The sequence below is a fragment of the Choloepus didactylus genome, chromosome 19 (assembly GCF_015220235.1).
Source record: "Choloepus didactylus isolate mChoDid1 chromosome 19, mChoDid1.pri, whole genome shotgun sequence".
Lineage (NCBI taxonomy): Eukaryota > Metazoa > Chordata > Mammalia > Pilosa > Megalonychidae > Choloepus > Choloepus didactylus.
The window spans coordinates 36,597,928-36,619,501 of NC_051325.1; the positions used below are offsets into that span (position 1 = coordinate 36,597,928).

At 47.5% G+C, this 21,574-nt stretch overlaps 1 protein-coding gene across 3 annotated transcripts; it reads left to right on the forward strand.

Annotated features, from left to right (window-relative positions):
- The first annotated feature begins 6,032 nt into the window (after positions 1-6,032).
- BPIFA1 (BPI fold containing family A member 1) lies at positions 6,033-12,949 on the forward strand. Of its 3 annotated transcripts, none has more exons than XM_037811742.1 (10): positions 6,123-6,150; positions 6,289-6,385; positions 7,652-7,826; positions 7,993-8,152; positions 9,540-9,647; positions 9,907-10,056; positions 10,990-11,074; positions 11,682-11,745; positions 12,096-12,185; positions 12,752-12,949. In XM_037811742.1, exons 2-9 carry the CDS (start codon positions 6,344-6,346, stop codon positions 12,134-12,136), a joined length of 825 nt encoding a protein of 274 aa, XP_037667670.1. In that variant the 5' UTR covers positions 6,123-6,150; positions 6,289-6,343; the 3' UTR covers positions 12,137-12,185; positions 12,752-12,949. The 3 variants fall into 3 exon arrangements, with proteins under 3 accessions (XP_037667671.1, XP_037667670.1, XP_037667669.1); XM_037811741.1 differs by having other exon boundaries at positions 6,125-6,150; positions 12,096-12,171; XM_037811743.1 differs by lacking the exon at positions 6,289-6,385 and having other exon boundaries at positions 6,033-6,150; positions 12,096-12,171.
- Positions 12,950-21,574: the final 8,625 nt, after the last annotated feature.

Below are 21,574 nucleotides of genomic sequence, written 5' to 3' on the forward strand. Positions count from 1 at the left end.
GCTTTGATGTTTGGGTTTCAGAAGCCAGGCCTTGCTGGAGGGTCCATCTTGAGACTAAACGTCCCTGGGTGTGCCCATCAGCCCAGAAATATCAAAAGAGACCTCCCTGGTCTGTATTTTGCAGACCACAGATTTGGTGATCCAGGCAGAGAGGGTCCTATTGAGTCTTCCCATGCCCTCATTCATTCATCCCTTGTTTATGGAGCACCTACTATGTGCCAAGCACTTTCCTGGGCTCCAAGGAGGAGGCATAGAGAAAGGGTGACAGTGGACAAGCATGATTTTTGGTGCTGAACAGAAGCTCCATGAGGGTGGGGGCCGAGCCCATCATGGTAGCTGATGAATCCCCAGCCCCCAGCATGCAGCCAGGGTACAGAGTGTGGCTCAGCCAATCTTTGTAGTTAAACGAGTGAATGAGTCCCGATCTTCTGTGTTTGGGACAAAGCACTTTGCCTCTTGGTCTTCCTCATCTGTGAAGTGGGAGTAGAAATTCTGCAAGATGTGAAGCCACAGGAACCCTCACACACTGCTGGGGGGTGGTAAATTGTACCACCCCTTTTTAAAACTGTGACAACATCAACTGCAGTTAGGCGTTTGCCTGCCCCAGGACCCAGCAATTCCACTACTAGGTAGGGATCTACTCAGCAGAAATACACACACGTGTGCACCAAAAGACGTGTACAAGGGTGTTCATAGCAATGCTCTTCATAATAGCCCCAACCTAAGAACTTCCTAACTGCCCATCAAAGAATGACTAAACATAATGGGAAAACAACTTGTACATCGTCACCCAATGGAATAAAATAGAGCTGTGGAAATGATCTAAAGTTTACGCACGGCTGTATGGGTGAATCCCATAAACAAAAAGTTGAGTGAAGGGCCAGACCCGAAAGAGCACATGTTGTAAACTTCCATTTATATGAAGCTCAAAAATAGCCAAAACGAATCCGTGCTGTTAGCGCCAAGATCGTGGTGATCCTTGCAGTGTGTGTGTGTGTGTGTGTGTGAGAGAGAGAGAGAGAGAGAATGACTGTGAGGGGCTCTGGAGGGGCTTCTGGAGAGCTGGTAACATTCTGTTTCTTAATCTGGATGCTAGTTGTGGGGGTGCGGGGTGTGCAGTTTGTGAAAATTCACTGAGTTATTATTCACATATGTATAATTTTCTTTTGTATATTATATTTAGCAAACATTTTAAAAAAGAAAATTAAAAATATTTACCTTGCAGAATGTCTGTGAGTATATACAAAAACATATGCAATAGGTCTACCAGGTTCCAGGCCCATGGGAAATGCTTATTAAATGGCACTTAATCAATTGTTATGTACTCGATGATTGACTATTCAGTTATTAAATATCGATTCCAACCCTCCTCCATCCAAGGGCAAAGAAAGCATATGAGAAATCAAGGGGCAATAACAATAATGCTAGCACACACATAAGAAGCAGGTGTTATGTGCCAAGCTTGGTGCTCCAACCTCATCAACTCACAGCAACCCCGTGAGCTACAAAACTCCCTCATTTTACACACGAAGCAGCAGAGACTCAGAGAGAGAAAGCCACTGGCCCAAGGTCACACAGCAAGGAAATGGCCAAGTCAAGCCTGCCAGACCCCAGAGCCCACAATCTTAACCACAAGAACAGCCAGCCGCCAGCCTCCCTTCTCTTCCTTTCTAAATCTCCTCCCACCCCCCACACACTTGAGGGCAAAGTAACGAAATCTGTGTTCTGCTGGGCTGGCAAGCTCAAACAAGGAAATGTCAACAGTTCAGACACAAGAGTAGAGCAGGAGAGCCTCGGGTCTCCATCTTTCAACAGAAGCTCCCTAATCTGAAATGCTTCACGGGGGATTTGCAACCTTAAACCCCTGTGCTCACGCAGATGATTCCTCTTGACAGCCCTGAGTTTGTGAGGATTTTTCTTGCTCCTGATTCAAAGAGCAAACACCAGAGGCCAGAGGGCTGGGCCCCATCTTGCAGGGAGTCACCTGTTCTCAAGGTGCAGCCTTCCTCGTGAACCCCCCTGGGGCCGGTCGGGGGCTTCCTTGAGAGGGTCTCCTTAGGTTTTTCGCATTCTAGAGGTTTTTGTTGTTGTTGTTGTTGTTGTTGTTGTTGTTCATTTTTAGGGTTAACAGCCATAGTCGCGTAGTGTTTTCTCTGGGAAGGGCTTGCTGAATATGTACCTCTATTAGGGTCAGGGTCAGGGGTGGTTTAAGCAGAAAGACAGCCCTAAATTATGCCCAGAATCCTGCTGTGCGTCCTGTCCATCTGGGCCTTGTAACTGCCAAGCACTGACCCTGTCCCGGGCTGGACTGGGAGAGACACCTCCTTCCCACTTCACCCCCTCCACAGCCCTGGGAGGTGGGTGTTGTCAGCCCCATGTTACAAGTAAGGAAACTGAGGCTCAAAGAGGGGAAGCAGCTTGCCCAGAGCCCTCCAGCTGGGAAGCCGCTGGGCCGGGTTTGGAACTCAGGGCCGTGATTTCGCAGAGGAGGGCTCCAGTGAAGATGGGCGGGTGCTTTCTGAACCAAAGACTCTGTGATGCAAACTTGCTCTTGGAGTGAAGACGCTGATGCCAGACAGCTCCGAACGAAAGTCTGGCTTCACCTCCTCCAAGCTGAGGTGACGCTGGGCAGGTCACTGCCCTCCCTGAGCCTCAGTTTCTCTACAGGACTGTTAGAAATGGTGTAAAAGCTCTAGTGTTCCGTAAAAAGTTATTGTTATTATTACTGTACACGCTAAGTGCAGTTGAGAAGATAAATCTCCAATGCAAGTGAAACTTGCCTTAAGCAAACCCTGCTCCAGAAAATGTTTTCTCAGAAAAGTGGGGGTGCCTAGCTCTCTGTGAGCTCTCTTTGTCCTGTGCCCCCTAAAAAAGCCATTGGGGTTCCCAAGCCCATTTGAGGACCCCCCCCTTAAACTCAGCCTGTGATCTAACCTTGTTCCCAGGGAACAGAGCCAGCATCCCACTCCCAAGTTCTGGAAAACAGACCTTACGTAGGTTGGAACCCCCTTGAAAAGTGAAGCCAACACTGCCCTTTAAAAATGGACCTCAATTCACAAAAGGACAGCAGAATAGCTCCCAAAAACAATCACAATCTGATACCAAGAAAGAAAACGGCACCACCCACAGTTTCTGAGAAACACATTGGGAAGCTACAGATGTCACCAAAGTGGGAAAACAATGTCTTGGCATGTTACCAGCGTGTCTTTCCCGTGTTTCCTGGTACCCTGCAGCCCTCCCCCTACTCAGGCTGGTAGGACACAGCCCCTGTGGTTTCAAGGCAGAGCAATTTCAGCAGCAGCCGGAAAAAGGCTTTTGGAAAAACTATGGTGATAGAAAACACATCAGTGGTTGTCAAGGGTTATGGTGGGGGGAGGGTGCGACTGCAAAGGGGTAGCACGAGGGAGTTTTGGGGGCAGTGGAACTGTTCTGTATCCTGATTATTCTGGTGCCTACCTAAAACTATAAATGTGTTAAAATTCACAGAACTGTACACCAAAAGAAAAAAGTCAACTTTACTGTATGTTAATTTTAAAAATAATTTTTCTAAACCTTTTTTTTTTGTTTCCAAACTCAGAGCACAGGAGACTTTGAGACTAACAAATATATAGTGAGTCAAAGCAAGGCTTCCTGACCTCGAGACTAGAACAATTTCCCCGTGTTGGGCTGGTGGCTTATGAGAGTCCAAGAGAAACTGAAGAGACCGTAGTTGTGACGGGTTCTCATGCCCTTGCTACGAAACCAACCCTGGCAGGGAAGGAGGGCTACAGAAACCCAAGCAGATGTGCAAAATTCAAGAACAGGCATTTGTGCCCATGTTCCTTCCCAGAGCCAGGAGAGGTGACAAGAGACTCCAGGGAGAGACGGTTAACTGCAAGTCTAGGTGGACAGGCTGGGCAGCTTCCCCACGGTCCTGCAGGAGGCCCAAAGAATGTAGGAACAGCAGAACAATTGTGCATGCCTAACCCGGGAGGAGAAAGTAAATGCAAAATCCCAAGGGGCCTTTCAGACAGGAGGGAAGGTTGGCCTCTCGGTGATCTGGGAAGCAGAGGACACATGGATGTCCCTGAATTTCCAATCAACAACAGGGACGGGGCAGCCCGCTTAGAATGCCTTGGCACAAATGAAGCCCTGTGGAACAGTAGTGAAACCCCAGGGAAAATGGGGTGGTTTCCATTATCCAATGAAATGGCACCTGAAATGATAATTAAAGTAAACTATATGAATAAGAAAGAAAAATGTATGGACATCTGAGTTCATGAACTGAGATTTGTCCTCACTCCCCAAACTATCCCCCAATAACCCTGCAAGGTGGGTGTTATCCTGTCCATTTTATAGATGAAGAAGATGAAGTTCGGAGGATCGGAACATCTTGTCCAGGGTCAGGGATTTGCACCAGGGCTCTCTATTCCCAAATCTATCCTCTTTCTGCCACAATGCACACACAGCTGCCTGATATAAAGCCAGGAGATGTAGACTGTACACTAACTGGCTGCACAAACTTGATCGGTTCCTCGACTTACCTGCCTCAGTTTCCCCACAACCCACAAGAGTTGTTACCAAGATAACAAAAAGTGGGTCACTTTTTGAGGATGGCTGACCACATACAAGGGTGGGAAGAGTCCAGAAAGCACCTTGAATGGAAAATTGGGTCCAAAAGAGCTGCTGCCTGGGCTCCTTGGATGCCCAGCCAAGACCCGGCATGAGGGGAAGGCAGCGTGGCTCTCTGATTATAGAAAAGTCAGACAGACACGGGGTGAATTCTGACTGCATCACTTACTCGCTGTGTGTCCTTGGAAAGTAGTCACCCCTCTCTGAACCTCGGTCTCCTCATCTGACTTGCAGGGACAATAATACCAACCACTCCTGTCAAAGGTGAGGTTCAAATATGGAAAGCACCTGGCACACAGTAGGTGCTCAATAAATGTGCGTTTCCTCCTCCTGTCTCCTCTTTTGCTTATAAAGTGTTAGGTTTTGCAGGGCGAGGTCTGCTCTCATCGGCCCAAGACCGTGGCCTCTCTGCCTGAGTTTTTTCATCTGTATAATAGACTCCAAAGGCCTAAGTGGTAGGACAGATGCCCTGTCCTTCACGTTGGGGATAGTAGAAGAAGGGGTAAAGGTAGAGACCGGGATGGAGAACCCCTCAGGCCTGGGAACCTGGAGAGAATTCTCCAGGACACACACATGGGAAGCAAGAGAGCATGAAATTCACGGAAGAGGGAAAGTGAGATGGTGGGTGAGTGTGGAAGCATCTCTGTCCCTTGGCACAGTTTTGAAGAGAAGGACTGGGGCAGGAATGCTTGGGCTCCACTCCAGCTCACCTTGCCCTCTGAGCCTCAGTTTCCTCCTCGCCAGAGGCAGTGCTCATTCCGACCTCACGTGTGTTGTGAGCATCCACACGATGCTGCATGAGCAACACGGGGTGCGGCCCAGTGAGAGGGCTCAGCAAGTGTTGGTCGTTGGCCCTCTTGTCACTGTTACCACTATCTAGCGAACTGAGTTCTGACTCCACCACATCCGTGTGCTTAGGCAAGTCTCGGTTTCCTCCTCTGTAATTGGGGAGCAGTAACCCCTCCCTCCCAGAGTTGTTGTGGGGACATGCAGCCCCTGGCATGTGACTGTCATGCAATAGGGGCTTAGAAAATGGGAGACCCCTGCCCTGGATGTTAGGAAGTCCGATGCAGTTTTACTCTTTGTGACACTTTGGAAACAAGAGTCCTCTGGTTGGAGAAAAGAATCAGACCACGAATGGAAAGGGGCCCAGATTTGAGACTGAGGGACTTCCTGGCTGTGGCTGCCCCCGGGTGTTCCCGACAATATCCTCCAGGCCACCCTAGAGCATGGGTCCCCAGCCTCAGCCCTCTTCATAAAACCATGAAGTCTTGAGTAACATCCCCATCTCAAATTTTTCTGTTTAATTTGACAATCAAGTAGCTTAGCTGTCCCACCTGCTAATGTGATTGGCAATTATTTACTTTGGAGAACCCTGAAAGTCACCACCAGATTGCAGAATTCTGAATTATCTAGACATCCATCATCTGATCAAACGTTTCCTGATTCCAACGCTATAAATAGTCTGCCTCTTAGGCAAAAACAAGCAGGAAAGGGAAGAGAGGACCAGGACTGCTGTCAGGCCACCAAGGAGCCCAGGTGAGACCTACCTGCTCCTCTCCCCTCACTGCCTGGGCAGCAGGGATGCCAGAGCTCCTGGCTGCCCGGCAGACTGCACATGGGTCCCTCACCGGGGGCCTTTCCAGAGAAGCATGACTCCTTTTTGATGATTTGCAGGTTGGGGGATGGCCAGTCATTGCTTTTCCAAGAGACTGAAAACATTGATATAGAAATGTTCTGCAGGAGGCAATTTGACAGCAATAGGATTTTCCAGGTTAGAACCCTCTCCTGGAGTGCTACATCAAAATCTCTAAGGCAAGAGTTTTAACTTGAGGTTGTCAATGGGAATTCAGATCATTCATGAAGCTCCTAAAATTATCCACCCAGCTTTGTACATTTTGATGCCTTTTTCTGGGATTAGGGCTCCTTAGCTTCCATAGGATTCTTAAAGGGTCTGTTGTCCAAAAGAGATTCAGAGCCTCTGATCAAGATTTACCTCCCCAGAGAGGCCCCAGCTGGCTCTTTGGACCAAAAAGACCTTCTAATTCCAGGGCACCACAACAATGACAGGGCTTTGGCTGAATCAGCCAATTGGTGGAATTTTGCCAAAACAGTCAACTCCAAAGTATAGGTATCAGCTCTGGCTTTTGACACCTTTTCTGGCTGCCAAATAAGCCTGTAAGAGGATTAATGGTATCTGGGAGAGGGCTGGTTCAAAAAGCATCCAAATCTCAGGGGTTGCCCCGATAATTCATCCAGGTCATCTTGGGAGAGAAGAGAAAGATGTAGAAAGATACTGTGTTATGTGTGGCCGTTTGTATGTGGGATGAGAGGAGAGTTAGGAGACCTGCCCTTAGCCACAGCTCTGCCACTGATTTGCTGTGTGGCCTTGGGAAAACCACTATCCCTCTCTGGTACCCTGGTCCCCATATGCAATGAAGGCTTTGGATGGCTCCAGGGCTTCCCCAACACAGGTCTGGATGAGAAGGTGGTTACAGCCATGCAAACTCTGATGATCTGTGACTCGTGGGCACTTCCACAAACTGATGCTGTCTGGACCCAGTTCAAAGGACTTTACAGTTTCTCAGCCACTAGCATGTTTAAGCTTCTTAATTTGCTTTGTCTGAAGAGCAGGAACTAGGGGCAGTGATTCAAGCCATCTCAAGCAAGTCTGATTGGAGGGTAAATCTGGTGGTCCTGAATTTAAACAGAAATCTCTGGGTCAGACAGATCTAGCTCCAAATCCTCTCTCCATTGTGTATTCGCGAATTTGTAGGAACCGAGCTCAGTTTCCTCATCTGTGCAATGCAGGTGACAAGGGCCCACATCTGAGGGGTGTGACAAAGATTAAATCAGATACTGAGTGGAAAGCACTCAGCCTGGCCGCTGGCACAGAGAGATGCTCAACCATGTCAGCTATTACTATTCACTACCTGGAGTTCTGGGGCGCACCACCCCCCTCCCAGGTGGACAGATAGATTCCTGAGATCTGGATAGACTCTGATCTCTGTGCCACATTACACTATCATTCTCACTGCAGACACCAGGAGAGGCGATGTTTCAAGTTGGAGGCCTCCTTGTCTTCTGCGGGCTGCTGGCCCGGACCACAGCCCTGCTTGACGGCCTGCCTCTGCGCCTGGACCCAGCTCTGCCTCTGGCTGCGATCCCAGCTTTGCCCTCAGTTCCCTCAGATCTCGTTGGAAGCTTGACAAGTGGTAAGTCAGAGACCAGCAACCTCTTCAGATGTCATAGGGGAGGAGGGCAGGAGGACAGGGGGCAACAGTCCAACAGGGAGTGGGGGACAGGGATGAACTGGGAGGGTAGGACGGAGGATCAGGAATCATACGATCTGTCTCCAGGGATCCTTATTTCCATTTCCAGCTCTCAGCAATGGCTTGCTCTCTGGGGATCTGTTGGGCACCCTCAAAGGCCTTCCACTCCTGGACACCCTGAAAGCTGCAGGAGGCTCTTCCAGTGGCCTGCTTGGGGGCCTGCTAGGGACAGTGACTTCAGTGATCCCTGTCCTGAACAGCCTCGCTGAGTGAGTTGCCCTTAAATAGGTCCTTGGCACCCACAAGGGAACCCCAGTTGGAGAGCTGAGAGCCCTGGAGGAGAAAGGGGAGCAGTCTGAAAATAGGGTCAGGATGTGGTTCTGAGACCCTTCTCACAATCTGGAGGGGCCCACCAGCCCCCTTGTATCATTAATTGCCCCTGGTTCTGAAGCACAACCTGGGTCTCCAGCATCATCTCTAATCCTCATGACAACCTTTGAGGTTGAGCCCCAGTTTACAGATGGGAAAGCTGAGGCCCAGAGTGGTGCCCATGCTCTCATAACTGAGTGATGCAGAGTGAGGATTCTAACTCTAATCTACGTAAGGCCAAAGCCAAGGCTCTTTCCACTGTACCACAGTAATTTTGTTCTCCCTACCTGTGGAATCTCTTCAAACACAAGTGGCAAGAAAGTGTAAGTTGCCCTCCTCAATTATATCAGCAGCATGACTAAGAACAATGTGAAGTCTGTGGAAGACCTAATATGATGGGTCATGTGAGATGTCTGAGAGCTCACTAAGCAGGAATAAGTAATGGGGAAACTTGACACCAGTGATGCTGGCAAAGCCTAGTTCCTTGATAGGGCTAGATCAAAGCAATTTCCAAGATTCCTACTCACCTGCTTGCCACCCTGACCCAGGACAGACTTCGGTTTGATTCCCAAATATACCATGGACTTCCTGGGTGACCTGGGACAAGGCACTCACTCTCTCTGGGCTTGGTTTCTCCATCTGTAAAATGGAGACTCTTGGGAAGACTGGAAAAGATGTAAATCACCTGAAGAGTGGCTGGCTCAGAGAAGAGACTCAGGTCTACCCTTTCTTTGTTCTCCCTGACTTTCCTTCCTTCAATTCCATGATAAACATTGTTGATTGAACCATCATCGAAGGTCATGGCAGAATGAGAGATTCCTACCCATTAATGTTTACTCCTCTTGCCATATATCATCCACTCATCCACTCATCCACTTATCCACCCATTCATCCATTCATCCTTCCTTTCACCCACACATTAGTCTACCCACTCTCCCATGGATCTATAAATTCAACAAATAAGGAATAGTAATCCCTTTCTTTGTAAGATTCTGAGCTGGGCATACAAGTTGCAAATATAAGCCAGATAAGGTCCCCATACTGAAATATTTCATAAACTTCAAAGGAGGAGCGGGCCATGTGTGTATCAGGATCTGATCCAGTGGAAAGGTTGGGAAAGACTGATGTGTGATTCAGAACCCATTTGACTTTTGCTTCAGACTCCTCTCATGTCTCCCCCATCCCGCCTGGGTAGCTCCACCTTTGGGACCAGTGAGGTTGAGTTAAAGGTAGTTTCTGGCCCTAGTGGGGTTGGCGCTAAAGAAGCTGATATTTCTCCTTGGACAGGGTGAAGGTCACTGATGCCCAGCTGCTGGAACTTGGCCTTGAGCAGAGCCCTGATGGTCACGGTCTCTACGTCACCATTCCACTGGACCTGATTGTCGATGTGAAGACGTGAGTGGGCCCCCAAGGGGGGTGGTAGGATGGTTCACCATGGAAGACTCTGATGACCATGGGTAGCCAAAAAAGAAGTGTTGGAACCTAACAGACCCAAGCCTCCAACTTTGCTGCTATGCTGAATTACCTTGGGAACCTCACTTGACCCCTTTGAGCCTTGGTTTCCCCTACTGGGAAATAAGATGAGTATGGCTGTGGGCAAGATGGAATCAGGTGAGTCTGGGGACACATACAAGCAGAACCATCTCCTTTGCAGGCCCCTGGTTGGAAGTGTGTTGAAACTGGATGTGAAGCTGAACATCACTGCAGAACTCTTAGTTGTGAAAGATGAGCAGGGAAGGTCCCACCTGGTCCTTGGTGACTGCACCCACTCCCCTGGCAGTCTGAAAATCTCCCTGCTTGATGGGTGAGGCCAGAGTGGGCAGCTTCTCTTGCCCAGAGTTAATAGGGTGGTTAGAGCATTGGAACAATGGGAGGATGGGTGAGTGGGAGGATGAGAGGGTGGTAAAATGGATGGGAGGAAGGATGGATGGGTGGATGGATGGATGGATGATTAGACAGCTAGATGGTTGGAAGGAAGGATAGACATATAGACAAATGGTTGGATGTATAGGTAGGTGGATGGGAAGGAGTCATTTATTCCTTCTTAGGCCAGGCCAACTAGTTTTATGCTGGATTAGGCAACAAGAGATGTGAGTTCAAGACCTGTATCTCAGTGGGGAGTGGAGAAAATATAGAGAGCTTCCCTGCGTGAACTTGGACAATGACCCCCAACTCTGGGTCATCAGCTTACTTATCTATAATATGAAAGCACATAGTGTTATTGATAGAATCCACTAGGATAATAGAGGTAAATGTGCTTTGACCCAGGAAGAGGTAAAATGACTAAGGAGCCTAACCAGCTTACTTAGTTTAGTTACTTGTCATACAGGGAGACTGAATCATGAAGAGTATGCAAGTCATTCTCATCATGGCTAACAGTTACTGATTGCATATAGCATACTTCATATGTATCATCTCATCGAATCTTCATGATAACTATGTACTAAGTACGTTTCATTCATTTAAGAATTCTACAAAGCCTTACTGAACACCTACTATGCTCTGGAACTGTGGGTTTGTTCAACACATACCTACTGTGTGCATCATTGCATAGGGCATAATTCCCCCTTGGAGGGTCCCCTTTGTGTTCACCTGCTCATAGGTGTGATGGGACAAGGTCCAGTTGCATTGCTTAGTGCTGAGACTGAAGTGGGCAGAGTGACCCCTCTGAAGACTTCTCCATGTCAGCCCTGGGCCTCTGTAAGTCCCACAACATCCTATGGCTTTTCTCTTTCAGACTTCTCCCCCTCCCCATGAAAACCCTTATTGACAACCTCACTGGGATCCTGAATCAAGTCCTTCCTGAACTGGTACAGGGCAGGGTAAGTGGGCACAAGTGGGAGTCTCTTGATCCTTGATTCTTAGAGCTTTTCAGGCTGAAAGAGACCCCAGGGGCCAGCTGATGCAAGCCTTTCAATTGGTAAGTAAATTACATCCATCAATCTATCTGTTCGTTGATCGATTGGTCCATGTTTCTTCTTTCCATCCTTCAAAATGCATTGATTGGTCCTGCTCTGGGCCAGGTCCTGCACTTTTCCACACCACCACTGAAATGGGTTGGCCCCTGCCCCAAGATGCTCCTAGTCCAGCCCTATATGGCCACAGACAGGCAGTCATCAAGCTTCTGCTTGGGTGTCCCCTATAACCAGAAATTCACCCCTCCCAGAGAATACCACCCTGTTAGAAACAGATGTCATATCACAGAGTGTGTGATTTGGGGCACTTTCCTATCCCTCTCATGGCTTTAGTTTCTCCTCTGCCTAATTGGGAGATGAGATCTGTGGAAATGCTTAGAATCTAACACTTCCAGCCACAGAAAAATCACGGAAAATCTCCCCCAAAGAATCCATCGTTGGGGTGCTGCTGCTCTCAGAGTCTCCCGACAGGTGCCTTTGCTTAACTTCCCTCTCTGCTCTGCCTCTGGGTCAGGTGTGCCCTCTGGTCAATGAAACTCTCAGTCACCTGGATGTCACCCTTGTGCACGACGTCATCAGTAAGTACTCACTTGTAAGCCCGCTCTCCCCCTTTGCAGGTTCCCCCAGGGACCTTTGTCCCTGCAAACCAAGGGACAGCCACATCCCTCTGGCCTCAGTTCTCCCCCCTTTTAGTTTGTTTGTTTGTTTGTTTGTTTGTTGCCTTGAATTATCCAGATAATTTTGAGGAATAGAACCATCTCCCCTATCGGCCCCATCGCTGACAGCAGCTGAGCTGGTTGGAGGCCTGCACTTGGTTGGATCTCCTGAGCTTACATGCACTGGCCCCTGGCCCAACGGGAATGTGGGGTACTCCTGGTCTCCTTCACACTATAGCCATCACTCTTGTCTGTTTTTTATTTTTTTCCAGACATGTTGACCCTTGGACTGCAATTTGTCATCAAGGTCTAAGCCTTCCAGCAAGGGGCCCGGCCTCTGCTGAGCTGGTGGGTGCTATTGGGTAGGCACGAAGATTTGATCACCCCCCACCCCAAGCCCCCAGCAGTTGTGGTGCTGGCTTTCCTTCTCCTGGGAGGGGGCATCAGGGGACACGGGATGGTGAAAAAAGCCAAAGAGAGAGACAGACACAGACACATATGCACAGAGAAGCCCACAGGAACTCGGAGGTGGAGTGACATGGGTGACACAGCAACACAGCTACGAAGAGAACCCACGTGGTCATGGATACACACAGAGACTCACACATAATTGCCCAAATACATGGTCACTCAGACAGATGCACAGATGCACACACTGTCACACGTGCACATTCACACACACGTTCATACACACGCAGACTCACCACACACAAGTTCACATGGACACACAGACACATGCTTATTCAAACACATCCACAAGGAGCCCCCGGACTCCAGTCCTGGCCTACCCAGTGGCTGAGACAAGACCCCTAGTCCCAGGGTCTCAGTCTCCTTCCCTCCACCTGGAGGGTGGGTTTGATGGCAGGCCAATATCAATAAGCGCCAGTGACCTCGAGAGTCCCTTCTGACTGAGGTCTTCTCCCAACAGAACCTTTTTCGGCTGCTTGACCCACTCCCTGTCCAGCTTCCCAGCGTCCACAGAGGCTGACTCGTGTCCTGAAAAAAGACATGGCCACAGTTTAGGGACCAAAGAGGCCTTTTCTCTGTGGCACCTGCACCCCTCCTTGCCAGCCAAGCATGTGCTACATTCCATGTTCCTCATCAAATAAACTCCCTCTTCTCTGCACTGCGTGCCTTGTCATGTTTCATCATCACTTCAGGGCTCATAAGTTGAAAAGAGCTCTAGCCAGGGAGGCTGGGGCTATAGAACAGTGTTTTGCCCTTACATTGTAGATCTTAATGGTCTTAAGCAAGACAAAATGTTCAAATGAACATGGATTTCAGAACAATTGCTATTTTGTCCTTAGAAGGGTGGACGTGGGGGTGGGGATAGATGCAAGAATCTAGGCAGAAATGAAGACACCAGTTTCCTCATGAGGAGAGAAAGGACAGATTTGAGAGCTATTCAGGGGGTGGAACCGGAATGGTATGGGTGAGAGAGGCTCCATCCATGTCTCAGGTTGGGGAGCCCAAGGGTAAGTGGGAATGTGGAAGGAAGAGTTGATCCTAGCAGGAAAGCAAAACCTTTAGTGGCCATGGGTGAGGGGGTGCCTGGGAGACCCCAAGGGAGGCATCAGTAGCTGCTGAGGACAGATGCCATCCTCCACTCCTCTTCTGCTTACTCGAGTCCAGCCACTACTGGCCTCTTTTCTGTTCCCTAAGCAAGAGGATGAGAAAGATGGCTCGGAAGAAGTGTAGAAGGAAGGACAGCCTGGTTCAAAGTGGAATTTCTGAAAGGCTTGAGAAAGACAGGCATGGAGAAAGGGTCACTGGAGTTTTAAATAGAGGTTAATGATGCCCCAGAACAGAGTCACAGTTTTTGGAGGAAGAAACCTGATTTTAAGGAACTAAGGAGAGGAATGGAAGTGAGGAAGTTGAGACTGTGAATGTAGACAAGATTTCTAATACAAAGGGAAGCAAAACAGGGAGGCACCATTCCCTGCCCCTGCCTGTCATCTGTCACCATGTCCAGACCCTCCACTATCTCCACCTACTGTTGTCCCCAACCAACAGGGCATCACGGAAGGAGGACAGCCCTGCAGTTCAGAACCGCAGTAAGGTTTCTTGTGGGAAACCACCAAGCATCTTCAGGTGAAGATGTAATAGAGGAAGCATCCTTCACACTCCCAAAAGTAGAAGGCCACTGAGCCCTGGATTAGGCACTGAATTCTGGGAAGCAGTTAGGAACATCTACCTAGACAGAGACCTGAAGCACACATAGACCTTCAGGCAAGAAACCAGCCATCAGGGCCCCACTTCGCTTGATAGAACATAAGCATTAGTTGCCTTCGTGTCCTTTCCAGGCAGGAATTAGATTAGGACTGAAAGCCTCCCCACGGCTGAGGCCCCAGGGATCCAGGTGGAGAAGCAAAGGCTCACGGCTCCCGGGACCATCGTCACTGGACATGCCGCCCACTCTCCAGGGTGCCTAATTGTGCTCCCGCCCAGATGCCCACCCACAGCCCATGCCTGGACACTCGATTCCCCCGTCCCCCTGGCTCCTCCCAGCTCACTGATGGGTCTTTCCACGCACACACCCATAAGATGTCCCTGGATACAAAACAGTCTGCCGGGTGGCCCAGTTGATCAAAACACATTTATGACTCTTAAATCGTGACTTTTTCACATTTTTAAAAAAACACTGTAAGAAGATACTAGCAAAAATAGCAGAATATGGCCCTCTGAAAATTCTCTCCTCGATAAAAGCAACAGAAAATCTGGCAAAAAGAAAAAATGTCAGAAGCAACTTTTTCAGAAGTCTGGAAGTTAACCAAAGGCTTGCTCCACTCTAGGAGTGTTTATTCAAGAAAAATAGCTGAATCTCAGTAAGAACAGCGAGCCTCACGGCATTTTAATTTACCCTAATCCCATCCCCCACTCTTCAGCTCCGCAGTAGCCTGGAAAATGAGCAGCCAAAAACCATGGTGAAAACCAGAAGCTCCAGAGGGGGCAGACTGGGACTGCAGTGCCTTCAAAGCCTCATTACCAGAAAATTGTCTTTATTTGACCTACCTAGTGGTTCTCTGGAAGACCCCACACTGCAAGACTGTCTTTGTTTGACCTGATTCAGATCTCAGCCTTTTCCCCAGAGGCATTTGTCAAAAATGATCAGAGGCAATTTTTTAACATTGCAGCCACCTGAGGCAGTTGCTGAAAGTTGGGGCCAGCAATAGGGCCAAATGAAAAGCTTAAAAGGAAGAGCTGGGAAATGAGATGTCCATGTGGGCTTTGAAAATCCGACATATTCCTGGGAATCTGGAAGGCCTTACACATGTGTGGAGCTGTGTGCATAAGCCCAGGGCTGGGCTCATGCTTAGAAAAGACTTGGGCACATTTTTTGGGGGAAAACAAGACATAATGGTACCACATGCAGCATTATTGTGAACACAAAAGTGTGTGCAAGAAGCCTGTCACATGGTAGATGCTCAAGAAATGTTGCTGCCCTGAGTTGCTTCAAAATCTTTCTAGAAAGAAGCATTGACTCCAGTGCAGATCCACAGGATCCAGAAAGAGAGGGACACAAGAGTGAATGCATGTCAGTGTCAGTCAGGGCTCGATCAGCTCAGAACCACCAAGAGTGGTATATACAGCAAGGGACATATTGTGGGGGTTTGACCTCTCACAATTGTGGGAGCTGGTGAAATGGTTTCTTTATGCAGCTGTTTTTGCATCTGGTGCTGGAGCCTGAAGTCAGCAGGAGAGACAGATAGGAAGTGAAGATGGATGTGATGTGAGGGAGAAACAAATGCAAACTGGAATCCATGTTCGTGTTTCTCCAATTCCAAGCCTCCAAATTCAAAGACACAGGGGTACGGGGGAGGGGTGCTGCTCCTTGGTAGATGCATTTGTTATGCAGTAATAGACAACTAATACAAGGACGGAATTTAAGGAAGAAAAAAGTTATCAATTGCCAATAACAAATTACCCTAAAACTCTAGTGAGTTAGAACAACAAACACTGATCACCTCCCAGTTTCTGTGGCTCAGGAATACAGGGAAAGCTTAGCTGAGTGGTTCTGGCTCAGAGCATCTCATGAGGTTGCAGTCGAGATGTTGCCCAGTCTGCATCTTCCAGGGCTTGAAGATGTCATCCCCATCTCCAAGATGGCTAGGGTCTCGGTTCCTTGCCGCCGGTCCCCACGCTATGGCAGCTACCCTGCCCAAAGGAGGAGAGTCAAGAGAGGAAGAGGGAAGCTGTGATACCTTTTAGGACCGAGTCTCAGAAGTCACTCACCAGCCCTTTTGCCATTTTCTATTCTTTAAAAACAAGTCATCAGTCCATCCCATACCCAAAGGGAGGAGAATTGGGCTCTACCTTTCAATAAAGACATCAAAGCAATTGTGAACATATTTTTAAACCACCACACCCCTCTCCATTCCAGACATTACCCAGGGCATGGCCTCCAATGGCCAAAGGCCCGGGAGCATGTTTTCTTAAAGAAATGAGGTTTTTCTCCTTAGATAAATACTTCAGTCTCCCTCAAAGATGGAAATGGCTGCAGTCTCTGTTTTGGTTTTGCATTGTTGTTGTTTTGATTGTCCACTTGTTTAATAGCAATTTTTTCTTCACACTACATTCAAACCAGATAAAAAGATAAAAGCAGGAATATTCTAGTCGAGTGGAAATGAGAACCCCAGAACCCCCGAGAGGTCTCCGGGAGTGATCTCAGTCTCCCCACACCTTGTCAGTGTTTCCTGGAGTGTAGACAGTCCTCCTGCTGTGTGAGATTCTCCAGGCGGACACCTGACAAAGCATGAAATCGCTTTGAATCACAAAGAGGAAATGTATTTATTCCCTTTTTAATTCTTTTTTCCTTCTTCTGATTGCAGCAAGAAGAAAGTCTCAGGTGGGCACTGGCCTGTCTACTACTTTGGTAAAGTCTCTGCTCTCTCTCTTTTAACACAAAGAGAAAACCAGGCAGGGCTGGAAGACGTCTTCTCACCACCTCATCCAAGAAAATCTAACAGCCTTTCTCCGTTTCACTTGTATCTACTTCGTGGTCTGGGAGTTGATGCTGGGGCTTTTAATTTAAAATAATGATGCAAAGTTTCCTTCATAATCAGTTTCTTTAAAAATAGGGAGACAGTTTAAAGGAGAATATTAAATAAATAAAGGTATCGGTAGCTGAGATGTGGCAAAAATCGTGGAGCTGATCTTGCATGACTGGAGTCTGGGGTGCTCAGAGACCTTCTCTCCAAAGCCTGACCAGCCTGGCTACTGGGATTCCCTCCAGCCAAGACCACTGCAGGACCCTAACCTCAGCTCCGGCTCTCACACATTATGTCCCGTGACCTCTAGAAAGCGCTGTTGCATACAAACTTCTCAGCTGTGAACTCACAACTAATCTTCACGTAGCAGTAACTGCAGGCCCAGCGCCCCACTAAGCCCTTTAAATGCAGGAGCTCATTTAATCCTCACAGAGATGAACACTTGATGGTCCAATGTCATAGAGCTTGTGAGTAGTGGGCCCAGGGTCCAAATCCTAGCAGTCAGCTCTTTGCAGGGGGTTGCAAACTCATGAGCTTGGAAAAAAGTTTGGTGCATTGTTTTTTATTTTTGCTTTGAGTGCTGACTGTTCTCCAGTTAGAGACTAATGATAAATGCACTCTTCAATTTGCCCTAAAGCTCATCACACCAAGTTGTCTTACACTATTAAATACTTGGCCCCTAAAGTAGGTGTTCTGGTTTGCTGACGCTGCAGGAATGCAAAACACCAGAAGTGGGTTAGCTTTTTATGAAAGGGGGTTTATTTGGTTACACATTTACAGTCTTAAGGCCATAAAGTGTCCATCAACAAAGGACACCTTCACTGGAGAAAGGCTGTTGGCATTCGGAAAACCTCTGTTAGCTGGGAAGGCACGTGGCTGGCATCTGCTTGCTCCCAGGTTGCGTTTCAAAATGGCGTTCTCCAAAATGTCTGCATCAGCTTCCAATGGCATCTTCAAAATGTCTGTCTGGGCTACAGCTAGCTGTGAGCTCCTTCTGTCTGAGCTTTTATAGAGCTCCGGTGAACCAATCAAGGCCCACGCTGACTGGGCAGGCCACACCGCCACAGAAATTATCCAATCAGAGTTATCACCTACAGTTGGGTGGGTCACATCTCCATGGACACAACCTAATCCAAAGGTTCCAACTTAATCAACACTAATATGTCTGCCCCTATAAGAATGCATTAAAGAATATGACTTTTTCTGAGGGACATAATATATACAAACCAGCACAGTAGGGTTGCCAAATTTACCAATAAAAATACAAGATACTGTGCCGGTTTGAATGTATCGTGTCCCCCAAATGCCATTATCTTTGTGGTCTTGTTGGACAGACGTTTTTGGTGCTGGTTAGTTTTGCTTGGAATGTGCCCCACTCAGCTGTGGGTAATAATTTTGATGAGATGTTCCCATGGAGGTGTGGCCCCGCCCATTCGGGGTGGGCCTTGATCAGTGGAGCCATATAAATGAACTGACTGAGAGAGAGAAAGCTCAGTGAGTGCAGCTGGGAGTGATGTTCTGAAGAGGAGCAAGCTTGCTAGAGAGGAACGTCCTGGGAGAAAGCCATTTTGAGGCCAGAGCTTTGGAGCAGATGCCGGCTGCCTTCCTAGCTAACAGAGGTTTTCCAGACACCATTGGCCTTCCTCCGGTGAAGGTACCCGATTGCTGCATTAGCAAACTAGGACAGATACCAATTAAATTTTAATTTCAGATCAACAATGAATAATTTTTTAGTGAGAGTATATCCTAAATATTGCATGGAACATACCTATACTAAAAATTATTCCTTGTTTATCTGAAATGCAAGTGTAACTGGACATCCTACATTTTATCTGGTAGCCCTACCCTCAAAGTATTTGCACTTGCAACTTCTGCTGTGTTCTACTGCCTCCAAGAAACAGAGATGTGCCACAAAGGGAACTATTTATTAAGCATCCACTTTTAGGTACCAAGAATATCTTGTTACCTCAGGTAAGGTTGTGGAAAGCAGGTGAACTTTTTCTTTCCTTCTCATTCCCTCTGACCATGGTAGGTTTTAACTCAGACTCCCAAATTCCACACACATCCTCAAACACTGAGGTGCTGCTAATTCCCATATTTGGGATCCATTTCCAGAGTCGCTCTAAGTCACCCTCATCTGCGCGTTGTGGGAGTGTACCCCGGAAGCATGGCAGCACCTAGTGCAAAGGTCATGGTGGGGCATTGGGGTCCATTGCTTTGGGCACAGTCTAGGAGGAGAAGCTGGTGACGGGGCCTGGGCCTCAGGGCATGCCTGAGTCTGGGGTCCACAGGGAGACAGAGGAGAGCATCACTGGCTTCCTCTTCTCCCCTATGCCCATTGCTTTAATTATCATCACTTAACAAACTCTGATTAGCATCAACTCTGGGCCCAGCCATGAGGACACCAAGATGCAAAATCTTCCTAGATTAATGTTTAAACTCTATAAAATATTAATAAGATAATTCAGGACAAGCCAGTTCTAAAATTCATAGAGAAGGGCAAAGATAGGAGGAATCAACTAATACGATTTTGAAACAGGAGAACAGAAAAAGGGGGAATTGCCCTACCAGAAAATAGGATATATTATAAAAGCTATAGTAATTAAACTGGTCAACAGAGCAGGCTAGCACTTCCAGAAACAGGCCCATGAATTTATGGGAACTTAGTTTATAATAAAGGTAGCATCTCAAATCAATTAACAAAGGACAGACCCTTTAAGAAATGGTATAAGGACAGTTAGCAAAGTGAGTGTGCTGGTTTGGATGTATTATGTCCCCCAAAACACCATGTTCTTTGGTGCAATCTTGTGGGGACAGACGTATTAGTGTTGATAGGGTTGGAATCTTTGGATTGGGTTGTTTCCATGGAGATATGACCCACCCAACTGTGGGTAATGCCTTTGATTGGATTATTTCCATGGACATGTTGTCCCTGCCCATTCAACATGGGTCTTAATTTAATCACTGGAGCCATAAACAGAAGGAACTCAGTGCTGCAGCTTAGAGAGACGTTTTGGAGACGGCCATTGAAAGTAGACTTTTGCTAGTCCAGAGTTTGCCTGAGAGAAGCTAAGAACACCCCCAGATGCCTAGAGAGAAATGTCCTGGGAGAAAGCCATTTTGAAACCAGAACTTTGGAGCAGATGCCAGCCATGTGCCTTCCCAGCTAACAGAGGTTTTCTGGACACCATTGGCCATCCTTCAGTGAAGGTACCCGATAGCTGAGGTGTTACCTCGACACTTTATGGCCTTAAGACTGTAACTGTGTAACCAAATAAACCCCCTTTATAAAAGCCAATCCATGTCTGTTATTTTGCAAAACGGTGGCATTAGCAAACCGGAACAGTGAGGAAAGCATCCGCATGTCCGCGTGGCCACAGTGTGGGAGGGTGACATGGGGTGTTAGAGCCTGAGCTGGGTAAAGAGGGTCCCTGCCTGGTGGCCCGGCTTGGTGTAAAAGCCCAAGGTGGGTGAGGAGGGAGTAGATGTGAGAAGCGGCAGCAGCGATCAGCACAAGGTGTCAGGGCCTGAGTAGGTGAAGAGGACATTGGCACGGGGTGGCAGTGGCAGGGGCAATGGAATATTGACTGTTTCCTGGGGGACTGATCAAATACATGGAGGCAGTAAAGATAATGGGAGTCAGGCTTTTTCCCTATTGGGGAAAAACTTACAAGTATAAAAAGGGAAAAATCAGAATGAACCCCGTGGGTTTGGATTGGAATTAGAGCTCTAAGTATGACAGATGGTATAGATGTGGATATGGACATAGGTGTGTGTGCGTCATGTAGGTACATATGGACATATACTCCTAGCTCTGTCCACTTGAGGGCTTGGAAGCAGCGACAACCCAGTAACATTGAACACACCTAGCACCCAGATCTCAGCTTCTAAATATTTACCATTCTCCGCTAAAGGGAACCGGAGCTCCTTGGGTAAATGGTTAATTCCAGGCCTGAGGCAGGGAAGCTACAAGATGAGCCCAGATCTGTTTGGGATGGTGACAAAGTGTTGGTAAAGGATGGTGGCAGTGTTGCACAACACTCTGAAATGTAACTAACGCCACTGAATTGTGCACTTACACATGGCTAAAATGGAAGCATTTATATTATATATATATGTTACCACAATAAAATTAAAAGAAAAAAAAAAGGTGAGCCTGGAATGTTTTATGCCAGAAAGTAAGGAAGTGCTCAAGGATGATGCATAACCTGAATCTAATTATGAGAAAACAGAAGACAAATCCAAACTGAGGGACAGTATACAAAAGAACTGGCCTATAATCTTCAAGAGGTTCAAGTTCATGAAAGTCAAAGAAAGACTGAGGAACTGCTCCAGATGAAAGAAACTTCAATCCTTTTCCATAAAGGACATTATTGGGACAACTGGTACAATTTGAATAGGCTTTGAAGATAAAATGGTAGTAATGCATCATTACTCAATTTTGATTATTTTTTTGGCTATGTAGGAGAATGTACTTGCTTGTAGAAGATGCACACTAAAGTATTCAGGAGTGATCAGGTATGTGTCAGCAATCGTACGATACCACAACTTTTCTGTAATTTTTAGATTGTACAAAACTCAGAATTAGAGAATAATAAATGAAGTCCTGGCCGTGATAGTTAAGTTCATATGTCAACCTGGCCAGGTGACGGTACCCAGGTGTCCGGTCAAGCAAACTGGCCTAACCGTTACTGCAAGGACATTTGTGGCTGGTTACTAAACCAGAAGGCTGGTTTATTAAATCATCAGTCAATTGCCTGCAC

Excerpts from the sequence above, each read along its gene's own strand:
- BPIFA1 (XM_037811742.1), top strand. The coding sequence starts at position 6,344 with ATGTTCTGCAGGAGGCAATTTGACAGCAATAGGATTTTCCAG. Across the intron at positions 6,386-7,651 it reads ACAGCAATAGGATTTTCCAG|ACACCAGGAGAGGCGATGTT; the intron begins GTTAGAACCCTC and ends TTCTCACTGCAG. Across the intron at positions 11,746-12,095 it reads CCTTGTGCACGACGTCATCA|ACATGTTGACCCTTGGACTG; the intron begins GTAAGTACTCAC and ends ATTTTTTTCCAG.